This window comes from Photinus pyralis, unplaced genomic scaffold (genome assembly GCF_008802855.1).
Source record: "Photinus pyralis isolate 1611_PpyrPB1 unplaced genomic scaffold, Ppyr1.3 Ppyr1.4_LG4, whole genome shotgun sequence".
Lineage (NCBI taxonomy): Eukaryota > Metazoa > Arthropoda > Insecta > Coleoptera > Lampyridae > Photinus > Photinus pyralis.
In genome coordinates, this window is record NW_022170511.1 from 47,688,901 (window position 1) to 47,713,877 (window position 24,977).

Here is a 24,977-nt window from a genome sequence, read left to right on the forward strand (position 1 = left end):
AATCTCAACGCGCGCCTCTGGACAAGTAGGTGCAGTCGGCCAGTTCGCGTCTCTACGGAACGTTTTGATTGCAACTCGATCATTTTCGGTTCGACTTGTTTCGAGATAACGTATCGCTGTTTATTATGGCTAAGAATTCGATAAGTATCTTCTAGATAATTGTGCAAGTTGGACGAGAGGTTAAAGACCGTTAAAAGTTTCTGGAACGGGATGGCCTAAATAGTTCACGCCGATTTACGAGATGGCGCAAGAAACAAAAGAGTGATAAGATACTTACTGACATCACTTATGTTGAGATTGTCGTCGGTTAGTCCGGCGGCGGGATGCTGGGGCGACTCTAAATTTAAAAAAAAAATTAGCACGCAGTCAATTGCGAGTACCTAGTGCGGTTATTTTATCTTACTAATTTACCCCACAAAAAAAAAGGTTTCGCTACAGCCAACCACAGCCAACTACAACTACTAAAATTTGGGTAACAATTAAGATAAATTAACCGAAGCAATTAGCGACAGTGAGTGTGTGATAGATAAGTGAGGGTCGGTGATATGTATTTACTTAAAATTAGTCTAATTAAGGTAAGTACTACATAATTGTTAATCCGAAAAATAGGTGATTAACGAATTGGTCGGGTTTGGAGCAAACAAAATGCCGTGCCAAAAATGTTTCCGTTCATTCACCGATAAATTTAGAACGGCTTTAAGCGAGATCGTGCAACCAACGAACCACAGAGAGACGGCCAGTTTCATTATCTTTTTGCATGCAGTTTGTAGCACAGAGAAAAAGGCAAACAAGACACACAGTATAAATCTACAGACCTAGCCCGTGATCATCCATGATTATTTCGAATGAGCGACCGCGCTTACTGGGATGATCCCTAACAAAAAAGAGTCGCTTTTAGACGTATAGGCGCAGTTTGTTATACGTATCGTTGGAAAAAAATGATATGAATCAATGCCCATTTAAGTTAGTGATAAAAGTGCCGACCATACCTTAAGTTCCATCATTATGCGCCAGTCGTACTTAGTATAGTATCAAGGTCGACGATTAATGACAGCACCAACAACACTAAACAGATAATAATCAGGAAACTATAAATAAAACAAATCCGTCTGTGATTGATTTTCACCAAAAATCGCGAACGGCGAAACGCACTTGGCATACACGAAAACGGCACAAAACTTTCAAAGAGCAACTTCGGGGCGCACACGAAAGTTTATTTCGGGAAACGGTGATCGAACGACTTTTCGCAGAAGCAGCTACTAGTGAACTAAGGCCCGGGGCGCGTGGAATGAATTTAATTCCTATCACGTGCTGGAGATGAGAACGAGACGGCGCAGGTTCGCGTTATTGAAAAGCGCGCGCGACGATTGTGGTCGCGTTGCGGTCCAAAGAATAATAACCGCAATGGAACGACCCGCACTTGTTTTATTTAACCAAAAACTTGGGCTTGCGTCGACTGTCATTTTTATTTATCTGAATGCGCCTCGTAGATAGTAGTGGTGGCACTTTCTCTTTCGACAATTTACGTCAATAGGCCTCTAATTGCCGCCGTACGCGCGGTGCGTTCGAAATTAGGCGAATACCGCCAGCAGTGGAGACGGGAAGTCTGTGCGTGATAGCCACCCTTTCGATTGAAATGAGTTATTAATGATACCCCTACTTTGAATGGCGCCAAACGAACATGCTTCCCCTACATTTTGATGACAGGTAGACAATAGGTAAATGGGACAGTAAAATAACTATAATGCACTAAGAGCAACAGAAGTAGTTTACAATGATTCATCCACTGAGTTTCCTTTTTTATGTGAACCAAGAGCAATAGTAATTAATTTATGCATGGCGTTTCTTAATTATAATAAACGTTGATCAAAGATGCATGGCGTGCAGTGGCGTAACAATCGCGTACCCCACGGGATTCTGACTGTTGAGCGTTTGTTTAGACCGAGACACGCCGTAAGAAGTGAGCAACAAAATTTTGATTCAGATTTTAGGTCACGTCTAATATTAATTTTAAGTAGGTACCTAGTGCAGTAAAACTACTCTTGTGACTAAAGCCCGTTTGTAACGATCACTTATTTAGTCAATTTTTAAATCATTTTTTTTAGGAACAAAACAATTGAAAATTTCATACATCAACTTTGATCAATTTTTTGGTAGTTATTTTAGGAACTGAAAGTTGTCCTATTTTTGTAATGTTTAGAATCTGTCCTATTTTCCCTCAATTTTTTTGTAACTTATTAGACAGACAGATTATAGGGAATTTGTAAAATTAAAATTAAATTTATATTCATTTTTAAAGGTCACTATTATACGTTGACAGTAGATAGAGACCTTAGTTTAGAGAAGATAAATATTTAGTCTCCCAAATGTCAATATTTTACTGGTACTAAAAAATTGACAATATTATGGAATGTTACATACAATTTCATCATTTATGACATTTTTAGGATAGCATTATCTTTATTGAAGAAAAAAGGACTAAAAATTTGACTAAATAAGTGATTCGTTACAAACGGGCTTTAAACATAACAATTTCACATGACCGATACGCTTATCTTTTGTTGCTCACTGCTCACTCGTGTACGCAAATCTCAGATTTGCACTTGAAAAAATCACTCACGGAAATATTCGCCGGCTGGAGTATTGACGCCCGGCCCAAGAAACTCACCAGGAATAGTCGACTCGGGCACCATAAGGAAGAAGAAACTCGACTAGGAAGATAATAAAAGCTCGCTGTTAGAAAATTCGACCTTCCCTCAGCAAATTTACGTTAAGGAAAATTGTGGTTCAAGAGCATTTGCGGTTTTGCTTGGAATATATTGAATTTTCTTTAGAAACGAATATTTCCGCTGCGAGGAATTTTTAAGAGGCGAAAATTCAGGAACAGAGAACGAATTTGCCTATACAGCAGGAGCTCTAATTATTAGGATCTAGAATCTAGATCCCTCCACCGCGAGAAGTTACTTCCCCTTTCCCTCTTATTTTATTATAGCTACCGAGGGGTCTCTCACTGCCCGCAATATGTGTACACATTTTGTTTTTGCACTGTACAGTGTCTAGCAGTGTTCTGCAGTGTGTTGCAGTGTGCCACAAAGCGTCACAGTGTGCCACAGTGCATCGCAGTGTCCCATATTTCCGTCCACAGTGCCCTTCCGAATGCCGCAGTGTAACGCCATAAATTTATTTTATGATTGTGCGCAATGTGCTGATTTTTGCGTAATCGACCGTTATCGACGTGTTTATTCTTGCGATTGCGATAGTGATCCTAGAGATCGCTTATAATTTTGTATTGCTGTATGTCTGTCTTCGTGTCTGTCCGTGCGCACGACAACTTTAGAAACGCCCGATCGCTTTGAAAATTGATACACATATATTCTTAAGGATATAAGGGAGGTCGCCATTGTTACAAAGAACATATGAATGTCTGGTTTTTTGTCTTAGTTAGTATACATTCTTTAAACCTCAAGCAACTATGAAAATGAAAACAAAAATTACGCATGCGCAACCCAACTTTGCGCATGCAATGTTGATACATCTGGAATATATTAACAGAGATTAACTATTTATTTTAAACTGGTTTTGTATCAACAATAAATTGATCAATTTCTTGTTCAAATCGCTTTGACAAGAAAACTTGCCGAGTGTAAACACAAAGTTGGATGCAATAACTTGAACAATTTCTTGAGCTCAATTTCTATTTTTCTGACAATTTCAACTAAAATGAATGACAAATGATACACTGACTGATGCTGATATAAAAGAAGAAGAAACAAGTAAAAAGGTTTTCGTCCTAAGGCACGTGACTTTAGCGCATTTTGCATGCACCCGCACGGACCAGTACTCCCCAAAAGCCCATAGCTATCTCTGTATGTTTCTATTTACGAGAAGTATGTATGGTTAAAATTTCAAAGAAATGTCTCCATAGATAAGGAAGTTGGCATTGCGCAATCTGATTTTTGCAATAATAACGGGCGATCAAAAATGAGTTGCTGTCGAGTCGCCTTTGGAAGGTCAAGTTAAGTATGATTTCCCATGGAAACAAAAATTCCAAAGGTAACTCGACAGCAACTCATTTTTAATCGCACAGTATGCGATAGATACCATTACTAGCAGCATCTGTGGTTAAAAATTCAAACAAGTAAAAAGCATCTATGGTTAAAATTTCAAAGACATATTTTTATAAATATGGCAGTTGGTACTGCGCATGCGCACATCCAATGTTTACAATATGACATATGTTGCCTTTAAGAGAAGCAGCTGTGATCAAAATTTCAAGAAGATACATACCTCGATAAATAAGGCAGTTGATATTGCGCATCCTGCGCATGCGCTAATTAATCTGATGTTTACAATATGCGATACGTTTGCTTTTACTAAAATCATTTTTGACGTGCTACTTCAATTTCACAAGAATCCTGCCCTAAGATTTTAGTAGGATTGGTTCACAAATAACGAATGTGGGGCTGGGCATTCGCAATACGTGTTTTTAGTCGCATCGGGTTACGCATGCGCAAAACACATTTAGTTTATTTGGCTTTATTTTACCTTTATTCGAGGTGCCTACATACAACATTTAATTTTAAGTATTTTAATAAATAAAATTGAATTGCGCAAATGCAAAAGTTATCGAGCACAACTGCACACAGAAAGACAGACAGACGGACGGAGACAGACAGACAGTTCAAAATTATAGACGATCTGGAGCATCGTTAATAAACGGAAAAACTGTAAAATTATGGTAGGTACATGAAAAAAATTGAGGTTTTACAATAATTTGTTTCGTAAGCCACGCAGAAAAATTCCTTCCTTGGTGCCTGCCTCGACACCATAACGAACTAAATAGTAAATAGCGGAAAAACTAGAACAATAGCTGTTAAGATAAAAAACTAGTAGCGATCGAACGCCGGTAGGAACGGACAGATAGGCGGATGAACGGACAGTGACCACAATAGCGCATTTTTGTGAAAATGCGCTAAAAAGGTAAAATACAATACTGGAATATTAGTGTTTGAGTAGTCTTATTTTTTTATTATTTAAATAATTATTATTATTCTGTAAAGGAAACCAGAAAATTCCGATAATTTCCGAAAGGCATACCGAAATTTGCCGATTTTGTTTTGTCTGATGCTATTTACAAAAAATAAAAAACACTTACTCATTGCCACTTATTGCGCTCTACAAGACAGCGTTGAGGGAGTTTCAATACAACGTATCCTTTCAGAGGAAATATCATCAGCTTTATTTTTTTATATGGTCCGGAAAAAAGTACATACTGTATTGAGTAGCATTCTTTATTATGAATGCGACGATGAATGGCAAAAAAAGAAACAAAAGTTGGAAACTGTCGGTTTCAACAGGATGGTGCACCCGCACACAACGCCATAATTTTGCGAGAATGTCCAAATTCTTGCTAGAAACAGAAGCGTGTTAATGAAGAGACAATTAGTTTGAGACCGTAGCTTGGGCCGTCATAGCACCAAAATTTGCTGAGGATCCATCTACAGAAAAATTCAAAAAAAGTGTCCCACTTCAACACGTAAATTTTGAAGCTTCCTTTTGGATAGAAATGTCATCGAGACATCGACATAGATGAATGTAAGTTGCAGAAGGATAGTTCCCAATTTGAAGCCACGTGTTCCAGATGAATAGAGCACATAGGTTGTGTAAGTGTATGTATTTTACTGGATCTGGTAGCACATGATTTGTACACATCAAACTATGGACCGAGTAGATGCCTCGCATTTCTATAAATACGTTTCCAACGGGAAACTTCCGGCATTCGATCTCGGGAATTATAAACAATATTAATGTCGGGGTTAAAAAATGTGTGCGTTAAAAAGTGCGGCGCCGAAGTGCAAACTAGACGGATTATTTTTGGCTCGGAAAGTTAGTCGGTCGTAATTTTTAAGTCGACCACTTATTATCCGATTTGATCTTTTCTCTTCGCGGAATATGATGGGGCCTAGGATGATGACAGCATCCCAGACACAACAAATTATGTCTGCGTATCGTTTTCGGACGCGCTGAATCAGGCTCAAAAATAAGCGGCGTCTTTCGATTTTTTTTGCAAACGCCAGTAAGCGCACAAAACCGAAGGGGTTTAATAATAGTTTTACGCAATTATGTATTTATAAATGTATGGGGGAAGTGTTCAGGTGAGTCAGGAATCGTCGCGACCCGGCGCCAGTCATTTAACAGTGTAACAAACTGGTAGACTGGACGCCTTGCCCGGCGTCGTTTTCCCTTCGCGGCGCCAATTACACCGCCGCCGCCTCCTCTCGCCGCCCCGAAGACTACAACAACAGTCCGGCCCTGCGTCCCGTGGGGTACTTAATAATTATGCAGATATGCGAAAATGACGTAATTAGCGTCGAGATAAAGTGGAGTAGATCGCACGTCAATTGTGCGCTCAATTTTCTTACGCAATTAGCATAAGGAGCTATTCGAGAAAAAAAACCGAAATTATCCTTTCAATAAAAACGTGTACCATTTTATAAATAGACAAAAAATCCCCGACGTAAGTGATTTGTTCTAATCGTGCGAATACAATTTCGCGCTCGGAATACTTACGCGCACGTCACCGGTTCGTATAGAAAAACCACCGTATCCCTGGGCCATTAATTAATTTGCAAATCAAATTGGGCTATTTTTATCATTTTTGTTTACTATCGGTCATTCGCGTAGTAGTAACAACTGCCGGAAATTTCATTCGAATATTTTATTTCCTCTATTGTTCGTCATTTCTCCGCGGGAAATTCCGAGCGTGGATAACCAGGTACTTGCCGCTGGCTTAATGTGTAGGCATTATTTTAATTTTTATCAATTACTTTTTAGAAATCCCCCGACGATTTTTAAACTTTTTTTTTAATATAATTTCAATTGGATCTTCCTAAAATGTTTCGTAGACGTCAATGCGTGATGTAATTTGTTTATATTTATACATCGCCGCAGGTAATGTCACATTTTTACTCTGTAACAAAGTAATTGCAATTACAACGAAAACAATGGCGTAGAGTGGGGTAGGGCGACCACCTTAAAGCGTCAATTTTCGAACCGGGCTGGCAAGTCTACTTTTTTATATGACGCGAAAATAGCGGGGGCTTTCATACTCTATTAATTTTTCTGGAAGTTAATTGGATTCGCAATTAGCTCATCCGCGGAATGTCCCAGTGCAGGGAAACCAAACTTGGAAAACCGCAAAACCAGTTTCAGAGTTGGATTCATATTCGAGGTGATCTAATTCAAAATGATTCTAAGAAAGGATCTAAGAATTCCGAGACATGATCTCCAAATTCGGAAAATTTGAAAAAAAAAACTAAAAGACATTAAAGATGAAACACAAAAAATAAAATTTTTAGATAAACATAAATTTTAACGAAACAACTTAAATTTAAAATTCGAACTTAAAATTTGAATTGAAGAAATTATAATTCCGTGAATACACCAAGCTCATATATTTTTTTAAAATCTGAGACGACAGTTTTCGAGCCCAGTGTTTTATGCAACAGTTACAAATTATTTAAACAATACTTGAGGGTCATTATTGTGTTCATTGCTTACTATACAGTGTGTTCAGCGAGGCAGCGACGAACTGAGTTGATTGTTATATGGAAAACTTATGCGAATATATTTCTCAAATTTGCAATTACAATTTATTATTATCCGGCCCGTAGCCACGTGGTGGCCGCGCGGAGTCTAGCTTCACCTACAATTGGAAATTATGAAAATACATAAACCTACCCAACTCAATATACTTCTGTAGCCCAGACATCGGGGTGCCATCAAGTCGATAAAAGATTAGTCACAGGGGATAAGGTATGAAAGCGGGTACGACGCATTTGAGGAAAGTGCCATCAAATTACCGGCCCTCCACAATAACAATTCATTATGTAAAAGTAAGTTTTTACTTAAAAAAATATAATTTTTGAAACGGAGAGGGTGCACTTACAGAGAACCTTGTGGATCAAGTACACATGAATTAATTAGGTAGTCAATTAATTTTGGTTCCAAAAGGTCCATTATGCATGCCAGTTTTCTAGGAAACCTCAACAAATCGCCAGAGATGGAAATACTATCTTGACGTTAGCAATTTTTGATTAAGAAAGGAGCATTTTCGTAAACGTTCTCTAGCATTACGTAATAACGTAACAAATCGTGAGGGGTAGAGAGACATATTACTTTGACTACAACTTTTCAACTTTTTATTTGTGGACTAATTTTTCAGAAATTTTAACAGAAAACGCTTCTTATGAAAGAAAATTGAAAACGTATGTCAGAAAACCCCCACTTTATTCCGCACGTGGAATCCTAAACAAATCTCGCCGCCACTGGAATCTACGGTTGCATGTGGTTAATATTCCAGGAATGTACTCGTATACATTTCATAAAAAAAACAGTGGCGGTGCGAAAGGGGAGACAAGGGTAGTCGTACTTCGCTCCTCACAGTCAATAAGCAAGTAGAAGAATCTCCCACGACACTCAAATAGAAAGAATTAGATACTTAATTAATTAGGAGGAATACCAAATTCAAAGATACCAACGAAGTAAAAGTTAATCTGATCCATCTGTCGCTACGTCCCTGGACAAGATTGTAAAATTGTTTGCGTCAAAAGGAGGACCCGTTCATAGAAACAATCTTCCCAGAGGCAGCGGAATATGTTTTTAATTGACCTGATCGTACGTTTTCACTTATAATTATAAATTAGTTATGAAATTAAAACCTTCATTAGAATTACCCTCGTAAAAGGTTGGGCTAGGCGAATCTTTTCCATTCTGAAAGGGTAACAAATGGGTGGCGGATCTAAAGTAACATAATGGCACCATTTTGTGGCACAGGAAACGAAATGTTCGAAATAATTATGCGAATGATGGCGGGTGCGTAGGCGTTTATCGCTTTTAATTAATACAGCTATCCAGCAGGAAATCATACTTTTTTTCACCCCCAAAATTCCTAGGACGTCTCTAATTTTGTAAAAAATCGGAACCCAAGAGCGCTAGTTTTATGGTTGCTGGGAAATCTGTAACCAAACATTTTAGATCCTTGATTTATTTTGGAAAAGTGTTCGGTTTGGCCCCCGCCGAATTTTTTATTTAAGTGTTCCCTGATACAAGCAAAAATAGAACGTCTTTATTCATTTCGGAGAGCAATCCCCTTCACCCTTAATCTCTCAACCTTTGGCGCGCACTTTATTCGACACATGGACCCTACAAAAAAGATAAATCTCGCCGCCGCTTGGATCTACATTTGCATTATGCTTAAAATTTTGTTTATGGAGTGGCGCAACGAACGGAGAAGCAAGGGTATCAAAATAAGAATAATACGGAGATTTGTTGTGCGCTCCTGATCTCGAATCACGGGCGCCCCCACTGACTTGATCCATTGTTAATTGAATCAACATGGCTAAATAAAGAACACTGTCAAATCACAAATTGTGCATTAAAATAAAATAATTGCACAAGAAATAATTTTAAAGATAGTGTGGCCCATCTATAGGCACGTCCCTGGACATAATTGTTTGCGTCAAAAGCAAGATCATTTACTTCGTCCATTCTAAGAAATAATCAGAGGCGGCGGTATATGTTTTTAATTGCCCTACGTACGTATTTCATTTGTCGTTAATAATTTGTTACGAAATTAGCTAGACGAATCGACGCCTTCTATGGATATTAAAAATTTAATACAGGAAAAGTTTAAATTAAATATCAAAACCGTGTAAGACGTACTACGTACTTAAACCCTCCCAACTCAATATGCTAGTCTAGTGAGTATCCCTGATATCGGAGCGCCATCAAGTCGATAAAAAATTACTCACAGGCGATAAGGAATGAAAGCCAATGCAACGCATTCCTTCGTTGAAATACGTTACGCCTTCTAGGCTCTTCCGTGATTTTTTTCTAGAAAGTTTCCGTGTACTATGAAGCAAATTTCAGTCTGTTGAATAAAGGTTCCAACATCGATGTCGAAGTGATTATTAGTGAAGTTTATTGTAAATAAATAAATCACGTAATCAAATAAATTACGTAAATTGCAATTAGACTCTTTTAAACAAAATCAAACAAGGAAAGCGCCCTAAAAATATCAGCCCTTAACGAATCGTTATGTTAAAGTAAGTTTTTATACAAATAAATATAATGTTTCAAACAGGAAGGGGACGTTGACAATTTTTGATTGATAAAAGGGGCATTTTTGCGAAAGTTTTCTAGGATTACGTAACAAATCGCCAGCGGTAGATAGAAAAATAATGCTTTTACTTGGAAAATTTTTACTTCATGAAAGGGAAGTGGTTTTTAAAATCTCTATAACTTTTATAAAAAATAAAGGTGATTGAAATGCGTTTATCCAAAATTAGGTATAGGCTCGGGTATAGGTATAGTTTAACTTCATTAAATTTTGTTTTTGTTTTAAATGTCGTAGTACCATAATTATCTAATTTTTGTTTATTAAAAGATTTATTATTATTCCCCCCCCCCCCCTCATTCAACAATGCATACAAGCAAGAACTGTCAGAAAAAAGATTTTGAATTTTAATAAAAAATAAAGACCCTTTAAAAATATTGAGAAATATTTGAAGTACATGTCTAATTTATTTAATTATTCTTCATTCGGATTTTGAGAACATTCTTCTCAGAGATTTGTTCTATTCTGAGAATGTTTTGCAAAATCTTCAATTTCTAGAAAAATTTCAAAATACATATGGAGAAATTCCAAAAAATATTGAAAATAAAATAATCCCAAAACTTTTATGAAGCAAAATTGAAATTTTCGTCAAATGTCAATAAACTGTAAAGATCTTTCAGAGATGTTTCAAAAATCTAGATCATAATTTTTCTATTTCTGATCAAAATTTCCTTTAAACTTAAAACAAATTTTAAAAAAGGCCACACAGCGGTAAAAAAAGAGCAGCGGGGGCCGAATTCCTTCGTAAAAAAAAATAAACTTAGGCGCAATGTAGGGGCACAATTTTGGGAAATTTACACAATCGGAAAGCGGACGCACAAAAAATTCAACAAAAGCCTTACTTCGTTTTAGTCTGTCCGGCTTTATAGTTGTTGAGAAAGTTGCCACACTAACTTTCAGCATCGCAGATACTGGTCTTAGGCCTCGCTGAATTTTCATTATTTCACTGTTGCACTATGTACAAGCAAGCAATAACTGAAAATCTGAAAAATAGAACGCGTCTTTAAGGCGGACGATTACTTCCCCCCCCCCCCCCCCCTCTTCCCTGTGACACGCCCACACGTGGTATCCTAGAGAAAAGTCTCGCCGCCACTGGTATCTACCTCAGATTAACTATCTACGGTTGATTGTGATTAAAATTCCAAGAATGTACTCGTATTCATACAGTGGCGCAACGAAAGGGGAAGCAAGGGTAGTCGCGCTTGGAGTGAAGGAAGTATAGAAGAATCTCCTACGGCGCTCCAATTTGGAATTTCGGTAGGTCCATTGTAGGAAGAATTACTTAATTAATTAGGAGGAATACCTAATTCAAACGCTTACTAAGAATGCTTCTTAAGTTAGTCTGACCCATCTGTAGCTACGTCCCTGGACAAAATTTTAAAATTCTTTACGTCAGAAGCAAGATCATTTATTTCGTTTATTCTAAAACAATTTTAGCAGCGGCGGCTGGATATGTGTTTAATTGACATGATAAATTTGTTATGAAATTAAAACCTTAATTGGAATTATCTATATACATAAAAGGTTGTCCTACGCGAATCGAAGACCCAGACTGTTCCGCCGCCTATGGATCTTAAAATTTAACATTCACGGCAAGTCTTTGAAATGAAGAATAGGTACCGGTTCCAATCGCAGCGATTTTCTGCTTTGTAATCGTGTAATTGCATTTCTACATATCACAAATGAGCATTTTTTGTGGAAAATTAAACGAAACGAAATTTGGTGCAATAAATTAAGGATTCTTCGGAAGAAACCAACAGCTCCATATTTTTATTAATATTAAATTTAAGTTCCAATATGTATGCAAACCAGGAATTTTTAGAGGAATGCTTCGATCTTCGATTAAGAATTAGTCTCCCAAAAATCCCAAAATTTGCGTGTCTTACTATAGTATTTTTCAGTAACCATAAGAGAAGTGACAGTTATTTATTTATTTATAATCACAAAATCGAAAAGGACATCTTGCATCTTCAAAAACTTAGGTGAACCCATTACTCGTGTTTTTAAGGTTACGAAAGCACCACTTTCAATTGCGTTTACAGGTAAAATTTTGTCGCCTTACCACTCTCAGGGGATCACAAAAGGGGTGACGGATCTAATGTAAGATAATAGCATCATTCTGTGGCCTGGAACAGGAAACGAAAAGTTCGAAAGAATTATGAGAATGATTGCGCTGTGTTTATCGCTTCTGATGATTAAATCGACAGGAAAACATACAGTTTTTTCAAATAAACCAACGGTCCCGATTATTTGGCCCTCAAAAGTCTCAAAATGATTCTTTATCTTTTTCATCAACCATAACACGTTTTTGAGTACGTCACTAATTTTGTAAAAAATCGGGATCCAAGAGCGTTAGTTCCATTTTGCTAAGTTCTATTATTACTGAGACAGCTGACAAACGAAAATTTTTGATCCTTGGTTTATTGGCCCTCGCGGAATTTTTGTGTCTTACCCTGTACAGGTAAAAATAGAATGTCTTCCTCTCCCAACCTTTGGCGCGCGCTTTATTCGACACATGGACCCTACAAAAACGATCAATCTCGCCGCCGCTGGGATCTACGTTTGCACAATATGGTTAAAATTCCATATTTTGTTAATACAGTGGCGCAACGAAAGGAGAAGCAAGGGTATCATCAAATGAATAATACGAAGATTAGGAATATTGTTAAATTAATCGCAATGGCTAAATGCCTACCCATCTGTAGCCACGCCCCTGGACATAATTGTTTGCGTCAAAAGCAAGATAATTTACTTCGTTCATTCTAAGAAACAATCAGAGGCGGCGGAATAGGTTTTTAATTGACCTGACCGAAGGACGGCACTGAAGAGCGTGATAGGGTTTCGAAAAAAATCAATGACAAATTTGTATGACCATGGTGGAACCTCAGGTCACAAGAAAAATAGACATAGCGCCAGTTCTGAAGGGTAACAGTGAGTACGTATTTCACTTACATGTGTTATGAAATTAAATTTAATTTCATCAGAATTATCTCCATTAAAAGACTGGGCTAGGCGAACCGAAGGCCCGGACTGTTCCGCCGCCTATGGATCTTAAAATTTAGTATTTACAGAGAAAGTATAAACACTTGCAGCGATTTTGTGCTTTGTAATCGTGTAATTGCATTCGTACGTCACAAATGAACATTTTTGTGGGAACCTGACGAAATTTGGCGCAATCATACAAAAATTATTTTTAAAACAGCAACAATTTGAAGCATTTTGGAATTTTAGAAAAAGGTTCGCTAAGGTGAAATGAACGTTTTTTTTTGCGAAAAATTAATCGAAACGGAACTTAAAAAATAATTCAAAATTCCGATGATTTCAGAACTGGGGGCGAAAAACAATTGAGTTCCAAAAAGAATAGGCATAGTTATCTCAAAATTTAGAGAGAGAAAAACTAAGATCCTGAAAAAACATAGGAATTCTGGTATTACTTTTCCGCAACCGGGGCCGTTCCTAGGGTATTTTCCGCCCGAGTGCGAGAATAATTTTGCTTATCGCACGGTCAGCGACGCTCAGGCCGCTTCGTTGCGCTACTGAATACTGATCGTTGATTCGTTGCTCTTCCGACAAGCGGGCGGACTCTTGTTTAGAACTATGTTTTGGATCCGCCGCGCTTTAGTGAGCACTAGTGGCCACTTCGTGCATTCTACTCCTATAGTTTTCAACATATTTGTTCGTTCTTTTTGCATTCAGTAGCTTATAGCTCTGGCACCTCAACCAAGCAAAATCTTGACGATTAATGTGCGCTGTGCGCATGCGCAAACTGCGCAATGTTATCGTTTTTATTTATAGAGATATTTTTTTGAAATGCTTCTAATATAGTCAAGCATTTCACATATTGAAAAAATCAGATGTGCAACTTTCTTATTTAGATATTTTTTAGAAATGTTAGGCAGAGTTTTGTAGTAAAGGCCAGCATATCGCATATTGTAAACATCAGATGTACGCATGCCCGAATTGTGCAATGTCAACGTTCTTATTTTGTTGAAATTTTAACCAAAGATTCATCTAGTAAAGGCAAAATATCGCATATTTTAACATTTTAACATCAGGTGTGTCCATCCGCAGACAGCGCAATGCTAAGTTTCTTTTTTATAAGAATACCGAGCAGATAACACTTGACTCCTTAATTCTAAATAACGCAATTTTAACATCTTACAATTTAAACAAATAAATTTACATGATTGATTAAACTTAAAGAAGAAATTAAGCGAAGCTAAAATCGATAAACAGACACTAAAATGACAAATTCCGATGAAATTATTAAAAATAATTTAAAATATTTGGGAGAGACCCTTCATTTTCATGGCACCCTACAAAAAAGATAACTCTCGTCGCCGCTGAGATCCGAAATGGTTAAAATTCCAGGAATGTATATTATATTTTATTAGTACAGTGGCGTATCGAAAGAGAAGCACACTCTGCAGTGAAGCAAGTAAAAGAATCTCCCACGACGCTCAAACTTGCTATTCGACAGGTACATTGTAAAAACGAATATCAAATGCAAATAGGAATAATACGAATATTTATTGTGCGCTCCTGATCCCAATTCATGGTCGACCCAAGCAAAGACACTAATCAAGCCCCTTTTAAAATGAAATAAATAACTCAAACGTTGAACTTATAAACAAAATTACGTCTTATAATAAAGTAATTTAACTCGTAGATACATGGGTCAAGTTTCAATGTCAGTCTGTCCCATCTGTACCTACGTCCCTGGACAAAATTGTAAAGTTCTATGCATCAAAAGCAAGATCATTTACTTCATTAGTTCTAAGAAACACTTAGCAGAGGCGGCGGAATATGTTTTTAATTGACGGATGGCACTGATCATCATGGACACGCCCCTTGATAGGGCTCCGAAAAAAGTTTAAAAACTAACTATACTCATAGCGATGAATGACGTAAGGCAACGGTGGGTGTATTTCACTAATTAAAAATTTGGTCCCTTTTTTGCATATTTTTCGGTTTTCAATAAACTTGCAAATTACAACCTTATTTGCGTTATAAAATTGGTCTGGACGAAAGCCCGAACTGTTGCGCCGCCTATGGATCTTAAAAATAAAATTTTGAAATAAAGAATACAGCTTGCAGTTGATGATTGTTTTTGCAATCAAGGTTAACATCAGTGAATTTAGATAGTTAGAAATTCAATGGTTAACATTAACTGGAGGAACTGTGGTGACTACCGCTTCTTTTATGCGCTTGTTTTTAGCTTTTTCAGATGGAAAATTAACAGTTGAACGTAAAGGTCATGGCGGATACGGCCGGAGGCTTACGTTAATTTGAATTATTCTGTGTATACGCAATGTTTTTATGAAATGCAATGGTACTACGTCATGCCCCTTAATTGTCTACCTTACTACGTTCTTGAAAATTACTGTAATAGTTAGAACGCCATGACCTACCACAAGGAGTTTCAATACGAAATTTCCACATACCTACATACATAATTATTATACACGGTAAACAAATCTAAACATGTATCAAAATTGTTTCCATAAACTTTTTTGTAAATTAGTTCCGTTCCGCATGTCCCCATAGGTGACATTCTTACATAATCCAATTCTATATTGTCTTAATTCGAACTAAGGCGAAGAAATGACGTGTTAAAATCAATGCCAAAACAATTAACATTCTGCGATTCACATCTCGATACGTGCGCTCCATGTACGCCACTGACTTCGGTATAAACTCGGGAAGGTCAAGACCTTAAAAAACCGGGGAAGTCCTATTTTTTCATTCTGTTTTTAAAATAGTATAACTGGAAGTTGTATTGAATTACTTTTCGTATTTGCGCCTATTTTTAAAGAGTGATAAATGCAACGATCGACCGCGTCAAAGCACTCCGAGTCTTACCTAGGAAGCACATAATGTTTTGCAAGTCTGGCGGCATCGTCTTAGAGCACCGAAACCGGGAGAACCATAACTGATTTGCACTGAACGTCTACTGAAATTCCCAATTTTTTGACCACAAGTATATCATTGCCAGTCGATGTACAGCCCGATCCGAAATGTGGATCATCCCGAATCGCTCGCCACAAATTCAAATGCGATCTTTATCGATGACCACCATGTGTATACAAGTCGATAGTCCAAAAAAACAATGATAAAAGCTGATCTCTTGACTTGGGGAATTCTGTGACACTCGGGCTTTCATAATCCAGTTTTTTTTCGCGAAAGATTGCATTAATCGATGGAAACAATACGAACCTCCAATTTTCGTACCTGGAAATTTTGCATTCGCATCCCTAAATTCAGTTTTGGGGCGGGTAACGAATTCCTTGACAAATCAACAGGAAAATGTAACAATTTTCGACAAGTCTTACTGTAGACTAGGAAAAAACGAAAGGAATTTTGGACTGCAATTAGGCGTACCTAGGTAATTGAAATAAAATTTCATTGCGGTACTTGCTATTGATAAAATTAAGTTGTATGGTCATATTCTGAGAAATAATCAATGTTGACAGTCAATTTTAGAAATTAATAATTGGTCAGTTAAATCAATTTCTATGATGATGCCAATTATAAGAGGCTGATGAATCAATGTACCTACCTAGAATAATTAATTAGAAAATGGATTCTGATGCGCCCAAGTTATCTCCCAATTGTCATTTTCTTATTAATTAATTAATTAATATTCGTCGGCGGAAATTTCACCCTGAAAATCCTCCACCGAGAAAATAAGTATTCGGTTTGGAATGTCAACCACCTCCCGGAAGTTCTCATTTGGGAAAAGTGCACCCTCGGAAAATTTCATTTAACAGAAATATTCGTCTATAGGCCTTAGAATTGTGGACTATTTCTACCGGAAGTTCGCCTGGAAAATTCATTCCAAAAATTGGGACCCAACGTAGGTGGAGTAGTGGAGAACAATTATTAGACCATCTTCTCTCAATAATCCTGTTGCAGTTTGAACACGAGAACTAGCTAGAAGTCGAAAGACTTTGAAAACCTTTGTACCTATTTTAATAAGAGCTTGAAACGAAATAAACAAAGTGTATGTATAATGTGCCAACGGAAGCCAGTTTATTAACGATCCTCGAGATCGTTTATAATTTTGTACTGTTGTCTGTCCGTCTGTCTGTCCGTGTCCACGATAACTTTGTGTAGAAACGTCCGATCGCTTTGAAAATTGATATACATATTCTTCAGGATATAAGAAAGGTCGTTATTCGGCTACGTGGACCAACGGGCCAAAAAGTTATAGCCCAAAAACTGCTCAAACCTTTTTTATAACTCTTGTTACAGAGAATATACGAATGTCCAGTTTTCTGTGTTAGTAAATAAAACTGATGCCAATTATTATTATTATTAATTCAAAAAAATTTGTTTTGCGCATGCGCAATCTCGAATTGTTTATTTGTTAAGATGTTTAAGATATTTAAATGAAATTTCGAATAGAAGTAAAACTAATGCCGATTAAAAAAATTTGTTTTACAAGTCATACTGATCTGGTGGGACAGAATCAACCCCTTAAGGTGTATTGTAAAAATGATCGTTCGGTATTCAGTTGTATCGGATTTTTTATTAGGTATAAATTTGGAGATTATCATCACGTTGATCTCTCTCGAAATTTGCTTTTGATATCTTCGTTTACTCATTCCAGTGGTATGCAAACTGAAAATCGAAGAGTGCCTAAATATACAATCAAATGAAGCAGAAACAGTTCATTTATTTTACAGTTGAGGTATATGTAGCTTAATCCTCGGCTTAATCACAAACTTCACGGGAGCATCCCTCTCCTAACTGTTAATTAATTCCTTTATTTTCTCAAGTAAATATAAATTAGTATTGGTTGAGTGTCACTGTAATTAGCTTCCTAGCATGTGCTAGGTAGCTATTGCGATAGCCGTTTTTTGAACATTTCAAAATTTCATCAAATGTCGACGTTTTAGACCATTTTAAGCAACTTTTAAAGAATAAAATTTTTTTCCGTCTGTATGTACGTACGTACGTACGTACGTACGTACGTACGTTTGTTGGCAATTTTCTGAGAAAACGGCTCGACGGATTTTGTTGAAATTTTGTATATATGTTTTAGGCATACCGAACAGAAAAATAACGGGCCGGATTTTTGAAAAAAAATTTTGGAGCGCCGTAACGGCATCGAACTTATTTTTTCAAATAGCAACCTAAAATTTTTATTCTATTATTTGGAAGACCTTATTTTCCTGTGTACAACCTACAAAAAATTGGGCCGGGTTATATTATCAAAAAACGGAGAAAAAAATTGTCAAAGTCAAAAAATTGTGTTGCATATGTGCAAAACGCAACGATCTTGTTTTGAAGCAATTTAAACGAAATTTCTATGGTAAGTCCCTTTAATAAAAGCAAACAAAATTCATGCGCAAAAATCGTGTTGCGCATGCGCAGAAATGCAATTTTCTTATTTATGGAACAATTAAAACGAAATTTGGATGGTAGGTTCTCCTAATAAAAGAAAACAAAATGCATGCGCAAAAAATCAAGTATGTTGGCAATTTTTGGTTTCAGCTAGGAAGCTATTCTGTCAAGAATTTGACACCTGGTTTTTGATTGAGTACCACTGGCTATTGCACCTGATTTTAACGAGCGCCATTTTTAACGTGCATAGGCTTTTCGTACTTCGTTTCCTTTTCTTGATATTTCACTTCTAAATTAGTAACCTATTGGTTTTTTTGAGAAATTCAATGTCGATAAATCACATAAGTAATGATCGAAGTGGTAGCCTTCAGGGTGGTTTTTGGGCTGAACCCTATCTCTTCTTATTGAGGCTTTCATTGAATATAAAGGGGGTGTAATGTATGTTACTTTAAATTTCATTAATAATAAGTAAGTAATTAGCTTCACTTGATTTGGGTGGTGTATAAATGTGCCTTCTTCAGGAATAGTAAGTAACACGTTAATTCACGCGGTGGATCGGGATTTGGCCTCTCAAGCAATTCTTCATTTCAATTACCGAGTGGATTAACTCGGGTTTCTTGTTTCTTTTCTTTGTTTTAGAGTGAATAAGCGTCGGAACACAGCCCGCTCTTAAAGATATAGGTAAAGAAAGGTGCATTCGGAATTATGTCAAATATTAAAATTGGACTACATTCACGATTGTGTATAAATCTCTGTACAACTCCGAAGGTAACTCGAAAACGATAAGTAATGGAAAAAAATTGACATTGCAATCTCTATGTTGAAAACCAAACAGTTTTTTGTTTTTGAGTTATAGGAAAAAGGTGCACTATACCATTTTTAAATAAAACCGTATAATTTCTTTGTTGATTCAGTTATCGGAAATATGTTTATTACAAATGATTGTTGCATAATCTACCCTTTTCAAAATAAGTACACGGGGTCAATTAAAAATGATATCGTTTTTTAAATGAAATGCCCTATATATTTTAATCCAAACAGTCAGCATATTAAATTCTCTTTTCAAAACTATAGCACACCAAGGATGATATTAAAAAAGATTCAAGTGATTCAAAAAAATTGAAAAGATTCAAACAGATTTAAAAAAGGTTCAAATAAATTCCTTAAAAACTTCTTTCTAATCTTTTTTTAATTAAATCCTTTTAAAAGAGGAGGTTAGGTGCGATAATTCCTTTACCTGAGCCCGTATACTTATTTTAAAAGATTGTAGGCCAATGAGGTCTTCGTCTCTGACATAGGTATTCACCTTTGGTGGAGAATCGCTCTTTAATTATGAATAATTGCTGGATTGTTTGGTTTGCGCACGCGATTGTTTCACCAAGAGCCAATAGAAATTCGTCAAACAAACCGGTTTGGAATACTTTTTTCGTTTCAAAAAAAAATGGGGAAATAGGTCCCGAGGAATTCTCTTCAAAGAAAATCCACGTGTAGCTGTAGGAAAACTCAAGTGCACAATTACAGTTTATCTAAATCAGTTTTTTCCCACCTACTCATCAGAGTGTGCCATTTTGCGGTAGAGATTTTTGGAAAATTTTTGCAAAATTAATTTTCAAAAACGTAATCTGACACTTATGTCTGCTAAGAAAATGATAAAAAAAGGAATTTTGCAGTAATTTTAAGATAGATTTGATACCGTAGATGTCCATCTCCTCTCCATGTTTTTTGTCGCCGACTGTTCGTATGTTATAAAAATCTATTTAATTTGTAAGTATGGAATAAATCGAAAAAACCGCAGCAATTTTGTTGCGAAGGAGGAGACTCCTCTTTACGTGGGTTGAGAACAAAAAAAATAATACAATCAAAATAGAGCCAATCTCCACACCATAGAGTCCAGGTATAGGGGCATGCGCTTCATTATGCAACAAGGGCGGTCAAATGATGATTAATGGTTTGTCGCTTTACCTACCTTTTCGATGGGGTAGATAGTGAGATTGTGGTAACCTGGGAGGTGCCATTTTCATACCGAACAAAGTACACCTGATGCTACGCAGTCAACCATTTACCATACGTTTGTACACTCAATTTTTCGCGAACACGGCGAGATATCTGCGGGTACTAAACGATATGAATTGATTGTTTAAGGAGGGCAGATAATTTATTTCCTCAGAAAAATGTTTTCGCGCAAAATCCCCCTCTCGATATCTCAAATAAAGTACGTCGGAATATTAGAATCAACAACAGACACTGTAAACAATTTTAATTGCACAAAGATAGTAATAGTAATGTATAAACAACAAAGCCTTGACATCGACCTCACTTTCGGGATTTCAGAAATCGTGCATTTCCTACCCGAAAAAAAAAGGCGTCGAATACAATAATTATATAACAGAAGAATGCATGTGCGTAAGACGCCTATAATGCGGTTTTGTAAATTCGGTCACTATTGACGTCATTTAAAGTAATTTGCACAAATGTGAAAGGAACGGTCAAACATAAAGAAAGCTTGATTGCAGGTGCTCGAAGCGGAGGAGACAGGACGACGCATCCAGAAGTTGGCATGCGGCGCCTTTTTAGTCGGCCGACCCCCGACCTCGTCTGATTCACGTGCTCCCAAACTCTCGTTTCTCGGAACTCTCGCCTGTATACGATGAGTCACGCAACCCCTCCTTGCGTAATCCCCCGGTGGTGTTGTGTGTGTGACTAAACTTGAACCCCTTTATACGCGTCGTTATGAATGAATGGGGGCGAATTCTGCGAAAAGAGATTGCAACCTCTGACCTTTAATAGTAATCTTTAGATTCGCAATTGTAAATAAACGGCTTATCGAGCATCCGTTTTCGACAAACATTTTTTTTAATCAACTATGTACGTGCGAATATGAATGTATGTATGTATAGTTTCATCAACGCATAGTTTTGAACTTTGTTTTATTTACATCCTAATGATAATTTTATTATATATTCGCACTCGCACAAACTATTTTTTAATCGGAATATTATGAAACGGTTTCCCAATTGTGACCAGAAAAAGCAGCCGTTTCCAAGGGACATGTACAGAATTATTCGATCATTAACCCATACCTAACGGTAAATAATGAATCAAATAGAGTGGTATTTATGTTAGTGTAATTAATTTAATAAAATCGTCTAGAATTCTCTATATCTACAATACAACTTTTTTAAGTACAAATTTCTTCTATTTTTTAAAACAAGAGTACTATACTTTTATGTGAACTATGCATTTTCTGTCCTACCCTGTATATGGTACATGGCAACTTGGATCTGATTGGTGGAAAACCGTTTTAAAACACGCACCAACTATCTCCTCAAGGAATGTTAAGCAAATCTACCCACACACTGTATGCGTTGGGAAACATTTTTTTTTAAAAACCCCAAAAATGTAACTTTTGAGGGCGTAGAAATAGTTTCTACCTTTAGTGTGTTTGACAGTTTTATTCTCCTCCGCCATACAATTTTATGTGAACGCCACAACAGAAGCTTATTATTTTCTACGCGCTCTAACTTTTGACACAATTGTCCTAAAATGTTTATGACACAAAAAACCCTAGTTTTTTTAATTATTTTTATTAAGTTAGAATTTTCTTGGAGTTTCCTGAGATTCTTCTCAGTCTTCGTGGAATCATACGATTTTAGGATCACGTTAAAATACTCTTGGTAATTTCTTAGAATCTATTTTTTTAATTTTTTTGGAATCTTATAATCCTCAGAAGTCTTAGAAACCTGTTAGGATCTCAGAATCCCTATAGAATCTTTGTAACGTTAAAACTTTGAGAACGTCAAGGATCATCTTTTGCTTGCTTAGTGTTCCTCTGCGCAAAAAATTGGTATATTACCAAAACAACAGATGGCAATACCAATACCATCATTTTCGAGACAATAAAGTTCCGCTTCTATTTTATCTTTTTTAGGGCGTGTAAAACCTGTCTGGTTTCAAAAGCAATTGGAATAGCCCATTCTCTTTAAGTAAAATTTCTTGATGCAACCAATCTTCTTTTAAAATAATGGAGGGTATTTCTTTAAAATCCTCGCTTCGACTAGAATAGGCAACCCTTGGAAGGCATATCCAACATTAACAACAAAATATGTGGAAATTAATGAATCGCAACTCATATTGTACATAGATTCAAAACCGAAGAGATTTTGTTAGTGCCTACCTACGGCAACTCAAAACCAAGATGGCCCTAACGTAAGAAGCGTTCCACTTCTAAAAGTCGCGCGGTTGCTAGCCTAAGCTCAGGGTGCTATTTGTAACGTAAATTTAATTACGTGATTTATTTATTTACAATTAATTAATAATGAATTTATAACAGTCCTTATATGGTTTTGGTTTATAAGAATTAATTATTATTTGTGCACAATTTATAACATACTAGCGCGAACTTCACTAATAATCAGTTCGGCATCAATATTTTGCTTATGTAGAAACGGAAAGTTTCTAATTAATTCCTGGATACCTGCGAAGTCGGTATATAGCGCATTTCTAAGAAAGAACGCCTCACATCCGCTTTCGTTCCTTATCGTGGGTGACTTATCTTATATGGCACCTCAATGTCTCGGACACTCGGTACAATATTATAAAATAATTACAGTTAACCGTCAACCATCCTATCTTATCTCTATAAGAAAATATAGTTTTGAAGTAAGTACCGGATGTCTTCCAGGAGAGTTGAACTTTTTGTGGCACGCTCGAACTGCATATTTTAGATTGTGTTGAAACTTGAATTGAGGTCGCAAAGCTACAATCCTGAAAATTCTAAAGGTTTGATGTTTTCTGAAGGGAAGTATATCTAAGATATTAAAAAAAAAGTTCGCAGTTATAGCTTCCCGCCCCTAAGATCCAAACAAAGCGCACGTTTTCGAACTTTCAGAAAGCCAATGGTAACTGGAGAGAGCTACCGCTCTAGAAACGGTCAAAATTCACACATGCTTATTTCACGGCATACGTACCTAAGCTCCATGGTTGTCAGTGCCTAGGCTCAAGGGTCCAAATGCCCTAGGCTGCTTTACAGTTTACAGCAGTTAATGCATAACATTTTATTAACGAAAAACTTATGCATCCACTAGACTTTCTGTTAAGTAATTTGAAGACATTTTCTCTTATAATAATCTAAGAATATTCTAAGACTTTTCTACTAATGGATTCTAAGAGTCTGTTTTCTCTGGTTTCCTTTGCTAGGCTAGGACTAGGTGCAACAGAGTGTTGGCAGCCACAGATATGGAATAATTGCACAGAAATTAATCGGATCACAACTAAGTAGGTAACAAAAAGAAACTCATTAATAGTGTCAGATATTTAAATCTGTGATAGTATATATTATATTATACCAAGGTAGAGAAGTCTAGTATTATTGCCTGAGCACTAAGATTACATCCGATTACTTCCGAAGATATGCCAGAAAAATCCAAATTTGCCGATTTTGTTTTTATTTTTTCCTGATATGTTATTTGAGCAGTTACAGAAAAATCAAAAAACATTTTCTCGTTGCCACTTTTTAAGCTCTACAAGACAACGTTGAGAGATTTTGAATACAACGTTTCGTTTCGGAGAAATCATCATCAACTTTATTTTTTATATGTCCCTTAAAAAAATACACACTGTAATGAGTAGCATTTTTTATGACGATTGCAACGATGTACGACACACAGAAAAACAAAAGTTTGAAACTGTTGGTTTCAACAGGATGGTGCACCCACGCACAGCGAGAAGAATGCCTAGGGGCAAATTTTTTTTTAAGCATGATAATAAATAACTGTTTAATTTCGCAACTTTTCCCTAATATGACCATCATCGTATCTTCTACGGTTTCCGAGATCCCCATGAATATCCTTATCATGGACACAGTGTATAGTAAGAGTACCCATATCTTGGTCGAAACTTCAAATCGTAATATCTCGAGAACGGTGCGTCGTAGATATGCCTTCTAACCCCCCTTTGGAAAGGTCACGACCAGCGCTATCGATTGGCGCTGTCAGAATTTCGGCAAAAAATTCAAAGGGCTGTAACTTTTGATCTACTTGCTCGATGTTGGAACTGTTTGAAATTATGGATTCTACAGCCCACGTTCTATAAGAAAATATTTTTTTCCGGTCCATCTGAGACAATTTTTTTTTCGGGCCTCAAAAAAAGGCAGTGTATAACCTTCCTTTTTTACCAAAAATCGACTGCACCAAAATTTCTCGGGAAAACACTTTTTCTTGTTAATTTTGGTGCGTAGAATCCAAAACGATTCGTACTTTTTCGATTAGACGTCTCAATCAAAAGTTATGGGAAAAAAACCGATTTCGACAAAAAATTCAAAGGGCTGTAACTTTTGATCTAGTTGCTCGATGTTGGAACTGTTTGCAATTATGGATTCTACAGCCCACGTTCTATAAGAAAATATTTTTTTCCGGTCCATCTGAGATAATTTTTTTTTCGGGCCTCAAAAAAA

General features: G+C 36.6%; 2 protein-coding genes and 1 long non-coding RNA gene across 7 annotated transcripts in view; 2 read left to right on the plus strand and 1 right to left on the minus strand.

The window, feature by feature from the left end:
* Positions 1-20,719, minus strand: part of LOC116167795 (embryonic polarity protein dorsal-like) — a 31,935-nt gene extending 11,216 nt beyond the window's left edge. The window contains exons 1-3 of one of the 4 annotated variants that reach the window (XM_031483323.1): positions 990-1,397; positions 816-874; positions 278-337 (exon numbers count right to left, since the gene is read on the minus strand). In XM_031483323.1, the coding sequence (XP_031339183.1) occupies positions 278-337; positions 816-834 (79 nt within the window). In that variant the 5' untranslated portion in view covers positions 835-874; positions 990-1,397. Of the gene's footprint in view, positions 1-277; positions 338-815; positions 875-989; positions 1,398-16,039; positions 16,135-20,492 lie in introns of those variants that run through there. The other 3 variants (XM_031483320.1, XM_031483321.1, XM_031483324.1) reach the window with 3 other exon arrangements.
* LOC116167797 overlaps positions 1-21,390 on the plus strand; it is a 37,488-nt gene extending 16,098 nt beyond the window's left edge. Inside the window, exon 5 of the long non-coding RNA XR_004144647.1 lies at positions 21,040-21,390. This is a non-coding gene — a long non-coding RNA (uncharacterized LOC116167797). The remainder of the gene's footprint in view (positions 1-21,039) is intronic.
* The window catches only part of LOC116167792 (apoptosis-resistant E3 ubiquitin protein ligase 1-like), a 151,829-nt gene that overhangs the window by 120,824 nt on the left and 6,028 nt on the right, over positions 1-24,977 (plus strand). The gene's annotated exons all lie outside the window — the stretch shown is intronic.